A 22,097-nucleotide genomic window follows, 5' to 3' on the forward strand; every position below is an offset into this window, starting at 1 on the left:
TAGAATTGTATGCCAGCGCTCTGTTAGAGGTTTTTTGTTTTGTTTTCTTTTGTTGGGGAGTGGTGCATCTCTTGTGTTGTGTTTTGGTCTTAATATTATGAAGTTGTTTTCTTTTTCTGTGTTCTGGATGTGTTATGAGAGTGCTATATTATCCAATTACAATGTATTAAAATGTCCCTCCACACAAAAATAGGTGACACACCTTTAATCCCAACATACAGAAGGCAGTGACAGGCTGAGCTCTGTGTATTCAAGGCCAACCTGGTCTGCATAGTTCCAGGCCAGCCAGGGCTACACAGTGAGACTCTATCTAAAAACTAATAATCAAGTTAAGAATGAGGGGCTGGAGAGATGGCTTAGGAGTTAAGAGCACTTACTGGTTGCTCTTCCAGAGGACCTGGGTTCAGTTTCCAGCACCCACAAGCAGCTCCCAACTGTCTGTAACTTCAGTTCCAGGAGATTTGATGCCCTCTTCTGGCCTACACACAGACAGACACACATGTGCACACATAAATACAAATTTTAAAAGTATCTAAAGTAATGGCCTTTCCAGAAGAAGCTGGCTCCTGAAAGTTGTCCTCTAACCTCTACACAGGCACCATGGCATGTGCACACCCATATACTTATACACACAATGAATAAATTAATATAAAAATAAAATAAAAAGAAATGGCCTTCCTAGCATCTTCCTGCCTTTCCTGGGACTTGTTTGGTCCATCCTTAGATGACCCGTAAATGGGGCAGAGTGCAGAGAGGCCATTCACCCAGTAACGTTTTACTTTATATAATAATAAGAGTATTTTGTTATTGTTTTGTTTTGTGGTTTGTTGACATGGGATCTTATACTATAGTCCAGTGCTAGGGTCACAGGTCAGTACTCAGTGGATCTCTGCATGAGTTGGTAAAGGTGAGGATGAATGTACTGATGGCTCACCAACATTTTGGTTTAGGGACATTGCTGCTTCCTGATCTACAGATGGGGTCAGAGGACCCCTCTAGGATGGTGTGGCCATGAGGGGGTCTGTGGGCATCTTGTTTCTGTTCCCTCTGTTGATGAGGGAGGGGCGGGAGAGGCCTGTCCACTCAGCTCCACGACTTCTGGCATTGTGCTTCAGTAGAAGAACCACTGGCATTGTGCCCACACACCACGAACTCTAAAGTGAATAGAACAGTCTGTGTTTGGTGTCTGAGCAGTGTGCCTTACAGTGGCTTGTTTGAAGTCAGAAATGTTAGCTTTTTATATAGGTTTTTTTATATATATATAATTAAGTCCACTGGAGTAGATGAGACTCCCTAGACCAAAGCTGTGTGTGTATACTTTGCCTGTCAAAGGCTGTATACTGTAACCCTATTGTCTCATTGGTAAGGTAGGTGTGGTTGTGTCTGTGGGTGAACATCACAGAAGTTTTTCAGGGTGAGGAGAAACCCTGATTTCTCCCTTGGAATGGCGACCTGATTCTAGTCCCCCCTCCCCCAGTCTCGCAGAAAACACTGAGAGGCAGAGACACTCCAGTATGCATGAGTTCTACAGTGTCTGTCATAGGTCTCTGCATGAGGGGGTGGCGTTGCCTCTGAGGACACAGCACTCTCAGGAGCATGGCGTGGTTAGACTGAGGGCCCATGCCTGAGCCATACTTCCTGTTTCCCAGGACATCACCTCAGCTCTGCCATGCTTTGATTCTTTCCTTTCAGGCAAACTGAGGAATATGTCCTCCCTCGGATGTTACAGGACCTGACAAAGCAGGTGCATCCTTCCCAGGGTTTCCTGCCAGTGCGGGCTGAGGGTGGGCACAGGAGGAGCTCCTGGGTGGAGTAAAAGCGTAGCTGGGTAGATGGGAAGCACAGAGCAGAACTTCCGTGGTGAATACAAGAGGGCTGACTACAAGCCAGGCTACAGGAGCCAGCCAGCCCTCGGCAGAGGTAGACTGTGATTCCGGGACAGTTCTAGGAGACCATAGCCAGCCGGTAATGGGTACATCTCTGAGCTTCATCCCTCTCATTGTGCTGTGGACCTGGAGTCCTCACTCTGCTTGCCTCCTTGGTAAATGGTGACATTGTTGGTGACAGGAGATGGAGTGGAGGAAAGGGCCTGCTGCAGCCATAGTAGAGCTGTGTGTCTCGTGGTCATTGAGTAGGGAAATGGGAGAGCCTGGGGTCAGCAGAAGTCGAATATGCTGGGGCTGGCACACCCAAGGTGAAGAAAGCCTTAGCGAGGACCTGGAACAGGATGGTAGCCTTCAAGATGTCGGAGGCCAGTGTGTAGCCCAGTAAGCAGTCCCGGGATCAAAAGTGGTCTTTTTTTTCCACTGCAGGAAACTGTGCCCTTCGGAGATGTGGTACTGGCCACCCGGGACACCTGTGTTGGGAGCGAGGTCTGTGAGGAGCTCTGGACACCACGCAGGTCAGCCAGCTCTCTATGCCATCCACTCCCCATTGTGGGCTGGCCAGTGGGAAGACCCAGGCTTTGCAGCCTCTTGAGGTCGTGGCCTTAACCATGGAGGTCCCCCTAGAGAGCTGAGGGGTCACAGGAGCCCAGCAGTCATTCTACCTGCCTCTTTCAACAGCCCCCACATCGACATGGGCCTGGATGGTGTGGAGATCATCACCAATGCCTCAGGCAGCCACCACGTGCTACGCAAAGCCCATACCAGGGTGGATCTGGTAACCATGGCCACTTCCAAGGTGGGCATTGGGCAGGGTGGATAGAGCAGTGTCACAAGTTAAGGCTTCATCAGAGGAACCCCCAAGAGCAACAGCACCTGGGGCAGGGCTCAGCCACCTGGTGCATACCACACCTCCGGTGCATACTTAAGGCTGTGGTTTGAGGCTGCATTCCATACATGCTTGGTCCCTCCCAGGTTTCTCTTCCTGGTATCACCAGGCCCTAACGGCCATCATTCAAAGCAGATTCTGTTGACACAGCTGTGACAGAGAACCAGGATGTGTTCCTGTCCATGATTGTCATGGAGACACGTACCAACTTGCATGCACCTGCCACTGACCTTGGACGCAGTGGAGCAGTACTGTTAGTCCTTGGTGCAGATAGAGTTGCCCCAGGTTGAAGATGGGCACAGATAGGAGATAACATCTATCCCCCACAGAGGTCACTCACGGTCACCAGTGCTTCTGGTGGCCCTGAAGCTCAATGCTGCCCCATCACACTGCCCTAGCTGCAGTGGCCCTGTCATATAGGGACAGCAGTACTGCACTGTGAGCTGGGGGAAAGTAAAAGTGGATGTTCTATAGGGTGCCCGACACCTAGTGTCATGTGACATTATTTCAAGAAGACTCAACAGGTCTACTCACCCCAGATAGGGAACCAATGATAGACCAAAGTAACAATACCATCAAAGTTCAACATGGTAAACCAGTGAGTTTATTGGAATTACTCAGCAATAGGTGAGGGGTTACAGACAGGAGTAGGGATGAATCAGAGGCAGCTGCATCACCAAAGTCCCACGGACAGCTCATAAAAGCTGGAACCCTGGAGCGCTCTTCACAATTTACAGGCAGTTTGACAGATCAGAGAGTCTCTTCCAGGCAGCTTGGCTGGTCTGAGGGCCTCTCAGCAGTCCTTACTGCTTATGGGGCCTTGGAGAGGAGGGGCCTTGTGCATCTGCTAAGTTTCAGGAACTTCCTGAGACGTGTACATTATGGACTTCCTGATGTTTCAATTTCGAGGGAATTGCAGGACAACACCTGGCAAAGCCCCATGAGCTGGAGCCGTGGGGCTTTGTGTCCCCACCTGCACCTACTGTATCTGTCAGAGTCCGGATGCCGATGGCAACATGGGACCACACGGGTGGAGAATGGCAGACTGGGGCATCTAGGTGTCCTGTTCAGCACTAGTGGCAGTCACAGGTTATATAAAGCACTGATAGCTCTGCTGTCACCTCTGCTTCTTCTAGAATGGTGGCATCTACCTGCTAGCCAACCAGAAGGGCTGCGACGGTGACCGTCTCTACTATGATGGCTGTGCCATGATTGCCATGAATGGGAGCATCTTTGCCCAGGGCACTCAGTTCTCATTGGATGATGTGGTAATGAGCCAAGCATGGGGATGGGGAGCGGCCTTCACACTGCCCAGTCAGTTGACTGCTCATCTGTATAGTTCCCCCTCCGCTAGCTGTGAGGAGGGATCCCCTTAGGGCAGGTTCTGACTGAACAGAGCAGAGGAAAATGTCCCTGCTGGGCATGAGCTGTGAAGGAGGACCCCAGGCTAAAGTGAGCACGTTGGGGCAGATACCATAGTGTCTGGGACACAGGGCTATTGAGCATGTTTGACTCATTTTGGAGGCTGACAGGATGAAACCCCCCAATCAGGGGTTAGCAGACACTAGGCCTGGTCCTGTCATAAGGGGTGGTGACCATCAGGCTTAACTGGGGACATTATCCTCAGGGGCATCTGGCCTGTCCAAGATCTGTCAGTTCCCCCGTGGTTTGGACCGCACGTTAAGGGGGGGGGGGGGGTGGCGGGGCATACCTGCATTAGTAACTTTTCTCTCTAATGTGTCAATACCTGACAGGAGTTCTTTAGGGAGGAAGGGTTTACTTTGGCTCAGTTTGAGGCTAGCAGGCCATCATGGTGGGAAGGTGCGGCAGCCGGAGTATGAGCCAGCCGGTCACATCACATCCACAGTCGGAAGCATAGAGACGAAGGCTGTTGCTCAGCACTTTCTACTTTTTATTCAATCTGGGACCCCAGTCCACAGGCTGGTGCCACCCACATTCAGACACTCCCTCACAAACATACCCAGAGATTTGTTTCCCTGATAATTCTAGATTGTATCGAGCTGACAATCAGTGTTAACCATCACATCCCGCTTGGGCTCTGAGTGATGGGAAGCACAGAGAAAACCCCTTACTTCTCATGGGGAGGGGCTTTATGAGGCCAGCCAGGCAAGGGACAGGGTGGAAGTGTCATCACAATCCTTTGGCAGAGGGGTGTGAGGACACGGAGAAGAGACAGGAAGGCAGAGGACAGCCCCGCACAGATGTACTGATCCACCCGGTGAGCTGCATGCTCAGTCCCATCTATAAGTCACTATGTTCAGAACTGGAGAAGGAGTCGTTGTTTTCCGTGTGTCTTTTAGGTAAAAAAGAATATTTCCTGAAACTTCCCCTGTCCCTGTTACTGACAGAGTTATGTCCCCTGCTGTAACTGGTATGTCCCTGGGGAATGTCTAAATGTAGCTGCGGTTCCGGTGTCAACCAGACAGAGATGCAGCAGGAGAGATAGTTCAGGTTACAGCATTCATGTCGGGCAGCTCCCCGCCGCCTTTCATTCCAGCACTAGAACAACAGTGCCCTCTTCTGGCCTCTACAGGAACTGCACTCACCTGCACATAACACTCAGGACACACACACACACTCATAATTTAAGAGTACTTTTTTTAAGAGGAGAAAATGTTCAAGAGGATAGTGGTGCCATTCACCCTGCTGTGAAACATCCAATCCATCCACGTGGGACAGCAGTCCTGTGCATTCTCTCCGTTTTCCCCATCCAGGAGGTCCTCACTGCCACCCTGGACCTGGAGGACGTCCGGAGCTACAGGGCAGAGATCTCATCTCGGAACCTGGAGGTAAGTGCCCTGGGAAACACCAGCCTGAGTGCTCAGCCAGGCCCTGCTAGTAGCCCAGTATGCTGTGGGCTTGACCAAGGCTATGGGGCCAGAGATGGTGTTGAACTGTGGCTGCCATTGTGTGCCCGGCATCCTTGGGGTCCACCATGTGGAAGCATAATGGGATTCTGCTCTTTTTCAGGGTACAGTAATACTCCACCCAGTGGCCATACCACTGGGTGCCCACCCCGCCTCCAGAGTTTTGAGTGGGCATGGGTTCCTTTCTCCTGGGTGTATCTGTCCAGGAATAAGTCCTCCAGCTCGCATGGGGCCCTCATGTCCAGGCTGCTGAAGAGTTATCAGACTGCTTGCCTGAGTGGCTGTCCCCCCTCCCGTTCCCGCAGTACTGGGAAAAGTCTGTAACTTCTCTGCCCTTGCAAGCCCTTGTCAGCACCTGTCAACTTCGATCAGACCATCCTGTTTCCCCATGGGCTTGTCTGTGTCTCCCGTGGCTGCTAGAGCCCTGTTCCTCACCCGTGAAGGCTCCAAACTGCAGCTGTCACTGTGTCCTCGTGTCCTCCCCCAACAGGCAAGCAGGGTGAGCCCATACCCCCGGGTGAATGTGGATTTTGCCCTCTCAGACAGTGAAGACGTGTTGGAACTGGTGTCAGAACCTGTGGAGTGGACATACCACAGTCCTGAGGAGGAGATAAGGTAGGTGCCTCCTGGGTCTGGATCCTGTTGCTTTGTGGCCACCACCGTCCCAGTGGCTGCCAACGTTTGCCAGGTGTGAGGGCTGCAAGGATTCCCAAAAATCTGCCTAGGGTGGACCCTATGCTTCACTGGAGTTAAGATGCAGTGGCTGCTACATAATGAGCTCTAAGACAGCTAGAGCTACATAGTGAGACCCTGTCCAAAAAAAGCTTCACTGTGGCTGATGAGGTTTTGCCTAGGGTGGTCTCCCTGTACTGTGTCCTTAAGCCAGGCCTCAGTGTGCCCATTTCATGTGGGATATCTCTGGGGTTTCCCCCAGACTTGTTAGAACCAAAATGCCCAGATTGACCTGAAGTGCTTATGATAGCAGATGGCCCAGCAGGAGCCCAGGCTCAGGGCTGTGTCTCTGCGCTGCCTTTGGGGGCCCCATGCAGGACCACTGTACAGGTGCAATGAGCCAGGCTTGTGCCTCCAGACTCAACACTCTTATCTCCTGCAGCCTCGGACCTGCCTGCTGGCTCTGGGACTTCCTTCGACGGAGCAAACAGGTAGGGTGTCTAGTTCCTACCCACCCCAGGGGCTCTCCTGGTTGGTGTGTGAGTCTAGGGCGGGTTAGTGATGTTTTTCTTTGGGGGTGTGTATCTGAACTGGCCAGAGGCCCGATGGCTGAAGCCCACTTTGAAGCTATGTGGTGGTCTGTGGAGCTGTTGAAAGGCAGAGGAACTCCCACGTCTCCCAACGTGTGCACTTCTAGGGTCAGAAAGACAGCCTGGGACCCAGAGTGGCATCTCCTGCCCTTTAGGAAAACCTGTCATACCAGTGGGTCGTTTGTCCACCCCGGGGATGATGCTGAGCCCTGTGCTCCTGTAGGAGTCTGGGGCTCACAGGGTGGTGCTAGGCTGGAGATTGGGTGGGGCACAGCCTATCCGCAGCTCGGTTCACGCTGTACTTGGTCGGCCCCTTCCAGGCTGGGTTTTTCCTGCCCCTGAGTGGCGGTGTGGATAGTGCGGCCAGCGCCTGCGTCGTCTACTCCATGTGCTGCCTGGTCTGCGAGGCTGTGCAGAGCGGAAGTAGGTGACATGATGTCCATTGATCTGAGGAGAGAGTTCAGGTTGGGAACCAGTCAGGGAGCGAGGGACAAACCCAGGTCATGGGTACTGTGGGTGAGGAAGGCTTCATGGCTGGGATAGATGTTGTCTGTCCTGTTCAAGTCCCAGAACTCAGGCCGGTAACAACCTTTCCTGGGCAGTTAGCAGATGTGGCCTTGTCTGCCTGCCACTGTCTGTCAGCAGTGCAGCCCTGGGGGTTGGGGACACACACACACACACACACACACACACACACACACACACACACGACACACATAGGCTTTGGGGTCTGGCAACCTAGGTCAAAGTCCGTATCTCACCATGGGTGCAGTGGCACTAAGAATAGCCTTGCAGTGCAAGAGCAGAGGGTTAGCCCAGGACAGACCACAGGCTAGCCCAACACAGACCTCAGTTAATGCAGAACAGTGGGTTAGCACAGAGCAGAGGGTTAGCCCAGGGCAGAACACAGGCTAGTCCAACACAGACCTCAGTTAATGCAGAACAGTGGGTTAGTGCAGTGCAGAGCCGTGGATTGGGTTAGTACAGCACAGAGCAGTGGGTTAGTGCAGTGCAGAGCAGTGGGTTAGTGCAGTGCAGAGCCATGGATTGGGTTAGTATAGCATGGAGCAGTGGGTTAGTGCAGTGCAAAGCCGTGGATTGGGTTAGTACAGCACAGAGCAGTGGGTTAGTGCAGTGCAGAGCAGTGGATTGGGTTGGTATAGCACGGAGCAGTGGGTTAGTGCAGTGCAGAACCGTGGATTGGGTTAGTACAGCTCAGAGCAGTGGGTTAGTGCAATGCAGAACCGTGGATTGGGTTAGTACAGCACAGAGCAGTGGGTTAGTGCAGTGCAGAGCAGTGGGTTAGTGCAGTGCAGAACCGTGGATTGGGTTAGTATAGCATGGAGCAGTGGGTTAGTGCAGTGCAAAGCCGTGGATTGGGTTAGTACAGCACAGAGCAGTGGGTTAGTGCAGTGCAGAGCAGTGGATTGGGTTAGTATAGCACGGAGCAGTGGGTTAGTGCAGTGCAGAACCGTGGATTGGGTTAGTACAGCTCAGAGCAGTGGGTTAGTGCAATGCAGAACCGTGGATTGGGTTAGTACAGCTCAGAGCAGTGGGTTAGTGCAGTGCAGAGCAGTGGGTTAGTGCAGTGCAGAACCGTGGATTGGGTTAGTACAGCACAGAGCAGTGGGTTAGTGCAGTGCAGAGCTGTGGATTGGATTAGTACAGCACAGAGCAGTGGGTTAGTACAGCACAGAGCAGTGGGTTAGTGCCGTGCAGGGGCAGAGAGTTAGCCCAGCACAGACCATAGGTTGGTCTAGTGTGTGTTAACGCACAGATCGGTGTGTTAGCACAGCTAGCCCTGTGAGCAAATGGACCAGTGTGCAAGCACCTCAGTGAGGGAATTGCTCATTTTTTTTTTTTTTTAGGACTCTGGGCAATGGACCAGGCTAGATTGGTGGTCTCTGGGGTGATCAATGGGAGTTAGATGCAAGGGAACATGGGAGATGGACTGTGGGAACTGAACAGACTGGGGGATAACTAGGTAGGCTCCAGGGATGGACTGGGGCTAGTGTGTGGGAGCTCAAGATCAGACCAGGGGTACCTGGTACCTACGTGGGCCCCAGGGAGGTGGGCGGAGGCTGACACTTGGAAGATGTGGGCTGGCTGCATGGGCACTTGGGAGGGAGGCCAGGACTTTGTGCACAGACAGTGGTTCTCATCCTGCCATGGTGGTTCCAGATCAACAAGTGCTGAGAGACATCCAAAGCCTGGTGGACGAGAACAGCTACACCCCACAAGATCCCCAGGAGCTCTGCGGACGCCTGCTCACCACTTGCTACATGGCCAGTGAGAACTCCTCCGAGGAGACCCACAGCAGGGCCACAGAACTGGCTCAGCAGATTGGAAGGTAGGAGTCCATCCTGTGCCGAGCTCAGGCTGCCACCGTGGCAAAGGTCAGAGCTGGTGACAAGCCTGTGGCTGCAGTGTCTTTGTGTGCACCTGGCAGCTGAGTGAAATGCTGCTGTGGGTTTGAGCCCAGACTGTACAGTTCACGTGTACACACATAAACATCCGTCACCCAGCCCTGCCCCTGGGTGCAGTTGCAGGTCACCTATTCCTGTCAGCTTGTTACCATAGAGCTGGTCCAGCAGTCTTTGGATGCAGCTCACAGGCTGTGTGGGGAGGATCAAGGAGACTTTTCCAGGAGGTGTGACTCTACCTCATCTAGAATATTCTTTTATTCTGGTTCTTCAGAAAACCAAGAAACTGCCTGTCACATTGCTGGGTACAGCCAAAAGCCTCCCTACCAGCAGTTCCGTACCTGGGCTTATGCCCAAAGGAGTTACAGGCCCAAACAGTTACCTCTACAGGACGCTCCTGGTTGTCAGCTTTGTCACAGTAGTGAGAGGAGGAAATGGCCGCCCAAACGTCCATTGGCTGATGAATAGCTAAACAAAATGTCATCTGTCCACACTGGAGTACTAATCCGATGTGAAAACGTGTGGAGTACCTCCGAAGCATACATGACCCTTGGAATTGTCATGCTGAGTGACAAATGCCAGGTATCAAAGGTCATGACGTGCACAACTCTGTTGCTGTGAGTTGCCCAGCCCGACATATCCATAGTAGATTTATCAGTCCAGACAGTGGACTGGCGATTGTCAAGCTGGGGCGGATGGGAGCAGGGAGTGATGGTTGCTAGGCAGGATTTCTTTCTGGCATGGTGAGTTCTGGAACTAGATGGAGAGTGTCATGACTGGGCCGACCACAGTTGAGTCACATGCTCTGGGATGATAATTGAGGGCCAGCAAGAGGACTCAGTAGGTAAAGGTGTTTGCCGCCAAGTCTGATGACCTGAATTCAGCCCCTTGCACCCACATGCTGGAAGGAGAGAAGTTATTCTCTGGTAGCCACACACCTGCCATGGAATATGTGCCCCGCCCCCATACATGTGATAAGAAAAGTTTTATTTTTAATTATTTATGTAGTGTGGGCATGTGCACATGAGTGCCAGAAGAGTGCGTCGAATCCTCTGGCACTGGAGTTACAGGTGGTTGTGAGCCGCCGTGAGGTTGCTGAGCCATCTTTCCAGACCCAAGTGAATTTTTTTTTTTTTTTCTTTCTGAGATAGGTCTCACTCTGTAGCTCTGGCTGACCTGGAGCTCATAGAAATCCATCTGCCTTTGTCTCCCAAGTGCTGCGATTTTAGGCGTACACCACTATACCCAGGCCAAAGAAATGTTTTTCAAAGGTAGTTAAGAGCATGTCTTAGCACACCTGTGCTGACCGCTCTCACCCCTGCCCTTCCAGCTACCACATCAGTCTGAGCATTGACTCTGCCGTGAAGGCCGTCTTGGGCATTTTCAGCCTAGTGACCCGGAAGTTCCCTCGGTTTTCAGCACATGGAGGGAGCAGCAGGGAGAACCTGGCCTTGCAGAATGTGCAGGTAGGTGTTTGAGCCTGTCCCTGATCCTCACAAAGGTGTGGAGGGGAAGTCAGTAAGAGACAGGGAGCCTGGGGATGTGATGGGCAGTGCTGGGTTAACCGCCTGTAAGCCTCACTAGAGACCCTGGCCACACAGCCATGCTTTGGTTGCAGGTCTGTGAGTGTGAGTGCATGGGAAAGTGTGTGCCGAGTGTGTGCCCACCTGAGTCTTGGTGAGGCTGTGCGCTGGAGCATGACCACACACAGGTGTATGTGGGGACCTACCTGAGCATTTCATCCAGCCCTGGCCTGGCTGGCCCTGCCCCACCCCTGGGCTACCTTGATTAGCCTACATGCCGTGTGTCAACAGGGAGAGGAAAGGTCCCAGGGCTTGCCTGTTGGGTAATGGCCATCTCTGTTTGTCCTATGTGTGCATGGCCACCTCTCAAATGGTAAATAGTGTGGAGGGCACTGCTGAGCATCTTCCTGGCTACCACTCCTCAGAGCCTGGCTCCTGCTGTGACCCTGCTGTGCTGTGACCTTGCTGTGCTATGACCCTGCTGTGCTGTGACCCTGCTGTGCTATGACCCTGCTGTGCTATGACCCTGCTGTGGACTTGTGCAGGAGGAGTGTGGGAGGCTCCCCACCACTACCGCCCCCGCCCCCAACGCAGGACAGATTGATTCATCCTGTGTTGTGTTCTGACTTGGTTGCTCCCGCGCTAGGATTGCATCACAGTCCAGCTGCTTCCTGGATCCTGACACAGGGTAACTGCCTTCTTCCCTCATCCAGGCTCGGATAAGGATGGTCCTCGCCTACCTGTTTGCTCAGCTGAGCCTCTGGTCCCGGGGTGCTCGAGGGGGCCTTCTTGTGCTTGGATCTGCCAATGTGGATGAGAGGTGGGTGTGGCTGGGGAACTTGCCTTGATGACACCCTAAGTCTCTGGTGGAAGTTTGGTCCTTTCAAGACACAGTCTCCCTGTAATATCTGGATATCCAGAGGCTGCAGACCAAGAAACCTCTATCTGCTCCGAGCCCAACCCATTCTCATCCAGCGCAGGCTGCTTCCATTTGTGACTTGCCTCCTCTCCTGTCAGCCCCACAGGCTCCCATCACCTCCTCCTTTCCTGTCCCATGCATCATAGGTCATTTAATTGCAAACAGTTTTCCACTCCAAACAAGACAGCTGCTTTTCTGTGTGAATTGAAGACAAATGCCTTTTTCTCTTGCTTAAAAAACATCCAGTAGGGGCTAGAGAGATGGCTCAGAGGTTAAGAGTACTGGCTGCTCTTCCAGAGGTTCCGAGTTCAATTCCCAGCAAACACATGGTGGCTCATAACCATCTATAACGAGATCTGGTGCCCTCTTCTGGTGTGTAGGCATATATGCCCGCAGAACACTGTGTCCATAATAATAAATAAATCTTAAAAACAACAAAAACAAAAACCAAACATCCAGTAGCCCCCTTGTTTCCAGGTAAAATCCACCCGACCTAAGACCTAGTAGTGGAGACTGGTAGATCCCCTTCCCAGGCTCGGTTTCCCTGCTTCCCTTAGGTGAGCGACTTTACCTCCTAACTTTTCTCACGTGCTCCTCATTAGCTGAGGAATTTAAAAACATCATGTATTCATCAGTTGTCATTTCACCAGTCTGTGTATAAGTTGAGTCACCCATCTGTCTATCCATTACTCTGACCACCCAACCATCTACCCATCCACTTGCCAATCCATCCATCCATTCACCCACCCATACATACATCCACCCACCTATCCATCCACCCACACATCTTTACCCCACCCACACATCTGTATATCCACCAATATATTCATCCATCCATCCATCCATCCACCTACCCAACTGTACATATGTACACCCCCCAACCATCTATCTATCCATCCACCCACCCAAACATACATACATTCACCCTCACCCATCCATTCATCCACCCAACATACATACATATACTACCACCCATCCATCCATCCACCCACCCAAACATACATATATTCACCCCCACCCATCCATTCATCCACCCAACATACATACATATACTACCACCCATCCATCCATCCACCCACCCAAACATACATATATTCACCCCCACCCATCCATTCATCCACCCAACATACATACATACATACACTACCACCCATCCATCCACCCACCCATACATATGTACATCCACCCACTTATCCATCTACCCAACTACCCACATGTACACCCACATATACATACACCCCCTATTCCGTAGTTTCATTTGGTTTGATTTTGAGACAGCTCCTTACTATGAAACACAGGGTAACTTCAAACTTACTATGTAACCCAGGCTGCCCTAAGACTGGAAGCAATCCTGCCTCTCCCGTCTGAGACTAGGATTATAGGATTGTGTCGCCATAGATAGCAGGGTTTTTTATTTTTATTTGTGCATGTGTGTGCACATGGGTGCAGCCAGCATGTGCCATGGCATGTGTGTGGAGGTCAGAGGACAACTTCAGTGTCAGTGCTGTCTTTTACCTTGTCTGAAGCAGGCTGTCATTGTTCACTACTGTAGACTCCAGGCTAGCTGTCCTGCAAGGTTCTGGGATTCTGTCTCCATCTCTCCATAGGAGTGCCAGGATCACAGATGGTACTGCTGTGTCCAGATTTATGTGGGTGCTGGGATCTGAACTCAGACTCTTGTCCATAACGAGTCTTTTCTGTCCTGCCAGCCAGCTCCTAAATGATAACATGAGACTTCTTATTAATTATGAAAGCTTGGCCCTTAGCTTAGGCTTGTCCCACTATCTCTTATAACTTAAATTAACCTGCTTCTACTCATCTTCGTTTTACCATGTGGCTTTTTATCTTTCTTTAATTCAGTATGTCCAACTCCCTCCATGTCTCCTTGGCATCTCCCTGTTGCCTGGATTATCTCCTCCTGCTTCCTCTCTCTGCCCTGAAGTCCTGCCTATACCTCCTGCCTAGCTATTGGCTACTGAGCTCTTTATTAAACCAATCACAGCAGTGTGTCTTCACACAGTGTACAAATATCCCACAACACTCGTCCTTGTGGAGGAAATGCTTTACCCACAGAGCCATCCCCTTGTGCCTGGGCTGTTCTTTTTCTCCTTGGTGAAGGAGGGAGAGGAATCACCAGTGGGGGTGGGGTTGAGAGGATGACAGGAGCACAATGGGATTGCCATCCCTCTGCCGCAGCACCTAGCTGCTGCTGCTCATGCAGTTGGGAAGTGCTGGGTAAAGCAGCTGGTGCCACGAGAAGCAGTGAGTGAAGAGCTTGGGAGAGATGATGAGACACAGCCGTAAGGACGATAGGTGGGGGCCTGTGGCATCTTAGGCCCAGTGAGTTACATGAGAGTTTTTGATGACTGGCCGGGAGGACTTGGGACTTGGTGTAGAGTTGTACACAGATTGGCAGTGAGGTTGGGTAAGGAAGAGCACCCTGGCACAGTTTGCCAAGCCTGCTCCCAATGATGGTACAAGGGATACATCCAGTTCCACATCCTGCTGACAGCTGGTGTAAAGAGCCACCTCCTGGGCAGCTGGTCATTCAGTATTTGGGGTACAGGTAACCCCAGGCTGGCAGGCACCTTCTGTTGATACCTGCCGGAAACCCCACCTCCCAGGAGGAATGCAGGACTTCAGCACCAATCATCTCATTTGTACACATAGCTTAGGCCGAGGGACCTCTGTTAAGGAGGGACAGGGGAGCCCTACAAGCCTGGGTTCCCGACATTAGGCAAGCTACTTGGTGGATGCCTTCTGAAGGAGGGCTGTTGTCCCAGGCCTGCGGGTGACACACAGGTGAGTGAGGGTGCGTTGGGGTGGGGAGTGTTCTTGCTAACAGAAGATCAAAGTAAGGCCAGAACAATGGAGGAGCACACTTGAGGCAACCATGGCTGACGGTTGATGTCAGCTAGCAGGAGGTAGAGGAAGGAAGGCCAGAGTCCTGCCAGGGTCCACGAGGCCATGGAGAGTGGTCTGTCCCATGGAAGCAGAAGGAGAGCAGGATGTGTTGTGAGCACCTCTCCGGGGCCATGTCTCTGCTGGTGTCAATCTGAGTTCCACTGCCGTTTCACCATCCCTCTGTTCTACCTGAAGACACTATGTGCCAGTTTAGCTTGGAGCCACTGGGTCAGCAGAAACTCCTGTGTGGCCAGGAGTGGGTGGTGTCACCAGGGAACACAGTGGCCTGTGGCAGAGCTATGGCAAGTGGGCGGGTTTAGGAGGTGTGTGAGCTCTGAGTTGTTTGTTCTCACGGTAGGTCACTGCAGGGCAGCTGCTCCAGGCTGTCAAAGTGCTGGGGTCGTTGGTCCTCCCCCAGGCCTCTGGAGGCTCGCCCTACACCCACCACCAACCCAACCCTCCCTGTATCCTCACACCTTCAGCATCTTGATGGCCCCTTTGGCCATGACTCTAATTCTTGTTCCCTTTGAGGAGACCTGGAGCTGTTTCTCAAACCCACCCTGTAATCCTGGTCCATCTCTGTCTGGAGTCCTCAATACATCTTCAGGGCCCTTTTTACTATGTGAGGTCACAGAGTCAGAGCTCCAGATCAGAGCTTTATATCAGGCTGAGTGTGCACTTGTCAAGGTCCTGTCTCCCCTTCTGAGGCCTCTGTCCCTCAGCTCCACCCAGCAGTCTCTGGCCTTCTAGACAAGCTGTTCCCAGTCAGCAGATGGCGGTACCCAAGCATTCTGAGCCAAGAGAGATGTCTACACAGTGTGCCCAATGTCAACCTGCTGGCCTCCTCCAGGGCCTGGGTTATGCTGGGCTTCTGACTTCTGGGCCCCTGGAAGAAGGGAGCCCTTGGCCAGCACTGGTGGACCCCATAGCCAGCAAGACCCCAGAAACCATGAGGACACTATCCTTTCTCCCTGGCAGTCTCCTCGGCTACTTGACCAAGTATGACTGCTCCAGTGCGGACATCAACCCCATAGGCGGCATCAGCAAGACAGACCTGAGAGCTTTTGTCCAGTTCTGCGCCGAGCGTTTCCAGCTTCCTGCTCTGCAGATGTGAGTGCTCCTGTGGCTCCTGGGCCACCAAGGCCACCCTTGCCCCACTCGGCCATCCTCCTTAGCTTCCTATGCCCCACCCTCCAGCTGGGAGCATGAAGTCATAACCCCACCCACTCCTGTTCCTGCACCCATAGTTTTAAGTGTCTTAAGTGACAATTCCTCCTAGACTGGCTTTTCTCCTGCTGCCATCTCAGGGCAGAGGGACTGGTGGTGGCACCTGCTGAAGACACCCACAGCCTATCGGGACACTACAGCATTATTACTGGTGCCAGGAAATGTGGTGGTATTGTGTTCCCCAAAATATTGTGTACCCTAATAAACTTATCTGGGGTCAGAGACAGAACAGCTACTAGATACAAAGGCTAGAAAATGGTGGCACTCACACCTTTAATCCTAGCATTCCAGAGGCAGAAATTTGTCTGGATCTCTGTGAGTTCAAGGCCACAGGGATACAGCCAAGCATGGTGACACATGCCTTTAACCTTTAACAAGAAGTGAGCCTTTAATCCCAGGGAGTGATGGCAAAACAGAAAGATATATAAGGCGTGAAGACCAGAGACTAGCAGCATTTGGCCTCGTTAAGCATTTTGGCTGGTTAAGCTTTCAGGCTTTCGAGCAGCAGTTCAGCTGAGAGCCATTCGGATATGAGGACACAGAGGCTTCCAGTCTGAGGAAACAAGATCAGCTGAGAAGTTGGCCAGGTGAGGTTAGCTGTGGCTTATTCTGTCTCTCTGATCTTCCAGTGTTCACCCCAATAACTGGCCTCAGATTTGATTTTATTAATGAGAACTTTTAAGATTCATGCTACATCTGGCACCCAACGTGGGGCACGAACCCATGACCCTGAGATTAAGAGTCTCATGCTCTACCAACTGAGCTAGCCCATTTTGGGGAACACAATACCACCACAAGGAAACCTGTGTCCTTGCTGTCCTTGCAATCAGTCATGTCCACAGGGCACCTCTGACAATATGTAGAGGTCCCTTTGGTTGTCACAAAGAGTTCCTGGCAGCTCATAGGCACAGGCTGGGGGTCCTCCCAAGTGGCCTGCGGTATATCGAGCTACCCCACCTTACCCTCTCGGTCCAGTCTCCTGACCACAGCTACTAATATTCCTGCAGTGGAGGGCCCCTGCCCTGCGCTCTTCACCTCCTTACCCATTTGGATCCACTGTCCTTTGGGTCCTGAAGCCTCAGGATCATGAGCCCAGGCATGACCCTGCCAGTCATGGCCAGCCCGACTGCAGTCTGTCTAGGGACGTCCTGCCAGAGCTCACGAGCACATCAGCAGCCCTAGTGACTGACTCAGTGTGTCTTAACTGCAGCATCCTGTCAGCACCGGCCACTGCAGAGCTGGAGCCCTTAGCCAACGGGCAGGTGTCTCAGACAGATGAGGTAACGATGGTGGCTTTGTCATGGTGGATGTGTCTCCCCTTCTCACTGGGTCCCTTCACAGCCTCCTTCTGCCCAAAGGAAACCTTTCTGCCACGGGACCCTGGTTCACTCGGGCCAATGGAATCGCTGACCTCAGACACCCTGACTTAACTTTCTCATTGTGGTTAGGGCTGAGGAAGGGGATGACAGGGTGGGTCAGAGGCAGAGTGAGGATGACGAGCTAGGAAACAGCAGGTTCCTTCCCTCAGAGCAGCCTTGGAGTAGAGTCATTCACCTCCCATGCAGGCAGAGTCTTGGTCATTTTTCCAAACCTACATCTCCTGGCACCCAGTGAGTTCTGAGAACCCCAGCTGGGCACCCACTCCCAACCCTTGTTGAGCCTCATCTCCCTGGACATTTAGTCCCCAACTGCAAGAGGCCCTGAGGCCCCTCCCAGCAGCACCCCACTGCTCTTTAAACACACTTCTGTCCCCACAGGAAGACATGGGGATGACATACTCAGAACTCTCCGTCTTCGGCAGGCTTCGGAAGGTTGCCAAGGCAGGGCCCTACAGCATGTTCTGCAAACTGCTCAACATGTGGAAGGACAGCTGGACGCCAAGACAGGTAAAGCCATGTGTGACATCAGGCTGAACCACCTATGGGTGACCCCAAACAGATAAACTCATTTTATACACAGTAACATTTTACGCTGTCATCTTCACCAGCTTGGGATTCCTGGCTGCCCAAAGTTAACTTGCCAAGTATGGGCCAGCCATGCGGGTGTGCTGGTGTGGTATTAAAGGCATGCACTATCACTGCCTGATAGTGTCCTGGTGTGGTACAGAGGCTTCAGAATGCCTCAAAACTCCGCTGGCCAGAGGACTTACTGTGTACCTGGTTGTTTTTACTCTTTTGCTCTTTTTGGGGGCCCACCACCCAGCTCCCAAATTAATCACACCCAGAGGCTTATTATCATTTATAAATGCCCGACCTTAGCTTGGCTTATTTCTAGCCAGCTTTCTTTAACTTAAATTATCCCATCTACTTTTGCCTCTTTGCTTTTTCCTTTTCTTACTTCTGTATATCTTACTTTCACTCTTACTCCAAGGCTGGCTGTGTGGCTGTGTGGCTGTGTGGCTGGCCCCTAGCGTCCTCCTCTCCTGTTCTCTTGCTCCTTGATCCTCTTTTTTAAGGTTCTTCTCCTTCTATTTATTCTCTCTGCCTACCAGCCCCACATATTTCTCTTTTCTATCTCGCTATTGGCCATTTAGCTCTTTATTAGACCAATCAGGTGTTTTAGACAGGCAAAGTATCACAGCTTCACAGAGTTAAACACATGCAACATAAAACAGTGCAACTCATCTTTGCATCATTAAACAAATGTTCCACAGCATAAACAAATGTAATACACCTTAAACTAATATTCTATAATATCACTGGGTCCATGGACCCACCTGGAGGCCTCCAGGAGCACAGCACTGGGCTGTCAGAACCAGGACTCTACAGTTTTGCAGCTCAGCCAGTGTCAGCCAAGCTATTATGTCTCCATGTTGCTGTCAGGAAAAGGCAGGGACAGTGCTGGCACCTGATGGCCGTTTATGTCTCCCAAAAGCAGGCCTCTTAGCCTTGAGTCTTTCCTGCCTTCCTGACATGAAGCCCACGTGTCTCTCGCCCACCAGGTAGCTGAGAAGGTGAAGCGGTTTTTCTCGAAGTACTCCATGAACAGGCACAAGATGACAACCCTCACGCCAGCATATCATGCTGAAAGCTACAGTCCTGATGACAACAGGTTTGACCTGAGGCCCTTTCTGTACAACACGATGTGGCCCTGGCAGTTCCACTGCATTGATAACCAGGTGAGCCCTACCGGAGAGCTTGGTGTGTCGTGCCTGGGAGGACATACGAGGGGCTTCCCTTGAGAAGAAAAACTTTTTCATATGGAAAATAGCATGGCATGCTACTGTCCTTGCTTCAGCAATGGGACTGTTTTATTATATATATTATATATAATATGTTACACACACACACACACACACACACACACACACACACACACACATATATATTTGGTTTGGTTTTTCAAGACAAGGTTTCTCTGTATAAACAGCCATAGCTGTCCTGGAACTTGCTATGTAGACCAGGAAAGCCTTGAACTCACAGACATCGGCCTGTATCTGTCTGCCTCCTGAGTGCTGGGATTAAAGGTGTGCACAGGCTTATTTTTTTATATATATTTTTGAGACAGGTTCTCTCTGTAGCCCTGTAGAACTTGCAGAGTAGACCAGGCTGGCCTCAAACTCACAGAGACCCTCCCGCCTCTGCCCCTGGAGTGCTGGGGTTGAAGGCACCTCATCTTCAACTAAAGCAAACTTAGCTCCCCTACCCCCACCTCTGTCCTTTTCTGAAGACCACAGTGGAGACACTCTCAGATGGCAAGTTAGTCACAGCTCCTTCTCAGTGAGGCTCTGCTCCGCTGAAGAGAGGGACAGCTGCTCAGCACAGGGACAACAATTAAAGCTGGCAAACCACGGACAGTGCTCTGCTGAGCTGCAGAACCCAAGGGACCAGAAGAACTGTCAGGAACCTTGGCTATGCAAGGACCCTGAGCAGCTAGCGTGCACTTGGAGGGTGCAAGGCGTACTTGCTACCTCCACGTCGTTAGGTGCCCAACTGGGTCATCCTGATGCTGGAGTCAGAGCTTCTGAAATACAGAAGGAAGGCAGGGATGCTGCCAGGTGGTACCCTGCCCCTGAGAGTCATCTGGTCCCTTTGGTCAGTAGTAATGCTGGGGCCAAAGAAAGCTGGTGTGGGACTGGAAAACCCTGTGGGCTTCCCCTTGCAAGGAAGTGACTCTGTATGCAGCTGACTTTGGGAACCACCCCCACCCCACCCCCAGTAACTCAGAAGATTCAATGGAAGTCAGTGGGACAATGGGAGGTAGAGTTGCCGCTGGGAAGCAGGTGGTGGCCACTAGGAAGCTGACACGTGGGTCAGGATACTATTGTCCTATGTTCTCACTGTCTACACAGAGCCTGCATGCTATGTAGCTGATACCCACATGCTTTGTTCCTGAGTTCTGCTGTCCCTGAGTCACAGGAATGGAACAGTCTAGCCACCCAGGGGAGAGGGTAGGAGCTACATCAGCTCTGATGTTTAATTTATTGTTGTTCTTCATAACTATGTATGAATCTACCTGTATGAATATGTTTATGTGAGTAAAGTACCCGTGGAGGCTAGAGACATTGAACCCCCTGGAGCTGGAGTTACGAAAAGTTGTGATCCACTTGACATCTGCCTGGGGAACTAAACTCAGGTCCCCTGGAAGAGCAGCAAGTGCTCTCACCCACTAAGTTATCTCTCCAACACCAAGCTCTGGCTTCTTTAGTGGTGACAAGGGTTTGGACACTCTACCTCCCACCAAGACCCACTTGGCAGCAGTTCCTACAGATCAGCAAGGGATTTTGAAGCTGTGTGGCCTCACGGTGGGCAGAAATAGAATCACCCAGAATCTCACCATCCACAGTGGCCACCAGGGACTCCCGGGCCAAGCCTTTCCCCAGCACCCTCTGCACTCTATCACTGGGTGACCCATAACTTCCATGGCTGGTAGTTTTGGCAGCTGGTTCTTTGAAGGGTGATGGAGACAGTTCTAATGGGCTTCTCTCCAGGTTCTACAGCTCGAGAGGAAGAAACAGCAGAGCCTAGAAGACTGGATGTTGGAAGAGCCGTCACCTGTATGGAAGCATCTCCTCCCTGGGGATCCCTAGCATGATTTCAAATCACCAGTGATCAGGACTAGAGGCCCCGCCCACCACTGCCCTCCTGGAGCCAGGTTTTGTTTACCTTTCAAGGAAGAGAGAGATGTTCATTTTAATGCCATAAGAAATAAACAAAAATGCTCTTTTTAAAAATGTATTTTATTTTATATGTATATGGCCTCTTGCCTACATGTATGTCTGTATATCACATGCATGCCTAATGCTCATAGAGGCCAGAAAGAGCATCAGGTCCATTGGGATTCGAGTTACAAATGATTGTGAGCCACCGTGGGGTGCTAGCTGGGAATTTGACCTGGGTCCTCTCCGAGAGCAGCCAATGTGGTTCACAGACATGCATGCCAACAGAAAAAGTCATACACATAAAATAAAATGAGTAAAATTCTAAAGATAAAAAGATTTATTTATGTGTACAAACATGTGTCTATGTGTGTGTGCATGGGTGCCCACAGAGGCCAAAAGAAGGCATCAGATAATCTGGAGCTGCAATTACAGGCCGTTGTGAGCCACCTGGTGTGGGTACTTGGGATCTGAACTCCAGTCCTCTGAAGGTAACAAGCACCGTACGCACTGAGCATCAAGTGTGCTCGGACATGCTCAGTCATAGTGCTCTCCACTGTGGATATGGCCATCGTGGGTTAGAGGATGCCCCCATGTGGGGATGGGCCTGTCTAGGCGGAACTCTGACGTGGCTTCTGACCAAGGAGGGGCATCTAGAGCAGGAAACACATGAGAAGCCCTCCCCCTACCCCCCACACCTGCCCCCCTGTCCTGGGTTCTAGTGGGATCATGGATGGTTCTGCCACATTTGCTTATATGGAGTCTGAGAGCCAGCCTTCCATACCTTGTCCTGTGGGGACCTGCATGGTCTGGGAGCAGGTTCTCTGACTAGAGGGCCCTTCAGGGCACCCCCTCCCCTGTGTGTATACCTCTGCCCAAGGGCAGCTGTGTCTTCTGCCTGGCTCGTGGGCTTGCCTCCTTCCTGCCAGGCAGTGCTCTGGCTGGCTGTCCAAGTGTATAGTAGTGGCCGCTCGATATGTCAGAAGCATAAAGATGAACACATTTGTCTTTCCACGATGTCAGAATTCATTGAATAACAAATTCACAAGATACAGCTTTTCAGTGGCAACAATGTGCCAAA

General features: G+C 51.6%; 1 protein-coding gene across 1 annotated transcript in view; it reads left to right on the forward strand.

Moving 5' to 3' along the window:
* Nadsyn1 (NAD synthetase 1) overlaps positions 1–21,313 on the forward strand; it is a 30,023-nt gene extending 8,710 nt beyond the window's left edge. Inside the window, exons 6-21 of the mRNA XM_059264090.1 lie at positions 1,693–1,744; positions 2,313–2,401; positions 2,565–2,682; positions 3,909–4,040; positions 5,508–5,582; positions 6,151–6,275; positions 6,775–6,823; positions 7,243–7,345; positions 9,104–9,272; positions 10,676–10,811; positions 11,582–11,688; positions 15,670–15,801; positions 17,129–17,198; positions 17,676–17,804; positions 18,860–19,036; positions 20,849–21,313. Of these exons, the coding sequence (XP_059120073.1) occupies positions 1,693–1,744; positions 2,313–2,401; positions 2,565–2,682; positions 3,909–4,040; positions 5,508–5,582; positions 6,151–6,275; positions 6,775–6,823; positions 7,243–7,345; positions 9,104–9,272; positions 10,676–10,811; positions 11,582–11,688; positions 15,670–15,801; positions 17,129–17,198; positions 17,676–17,804; positions 18,860–19,036; positions 20,849–20,947 (1,762 nt within the window). The 3' untranslated portion in view covers positions 20,948–21,313. The remainder of the gene's footprint in view (positions 1–1,692; positions 1,745–2,312; positions 2,402–2,564; positions 2,683–3,908; positions 4,041–5,507; positions 5,583–6,150; positions 6,276–6,774; positions 6,824–7,242; positions 7,346–9,103; positions 9,273–10,675; positions 10,812–11,581; positions 11,689–15,669; positions 15,802–17,128; positions 17,199–17,675; positions 17,805–18,859; positions 19,037–20,848) is intronic.
* The last annotated feature ends 784 nt before the right edge of the window (positions 21,314–22,097 follow it).

Source organism: Peromyscus eremicus, chromosome 1, assembly GCF_949786415.1.
Source record: "Peromyscus eremicus chromosome 1, PerEre_H2_v1, whole genome shotgun sequence".
In the NCBI taxonomy this organism is placed as follows: Eukaryota; Metazoa; Chordata; class Mammalia; order Rodentia; family Cricetidae; genus Peromyscus; species Peromyscus eremicus.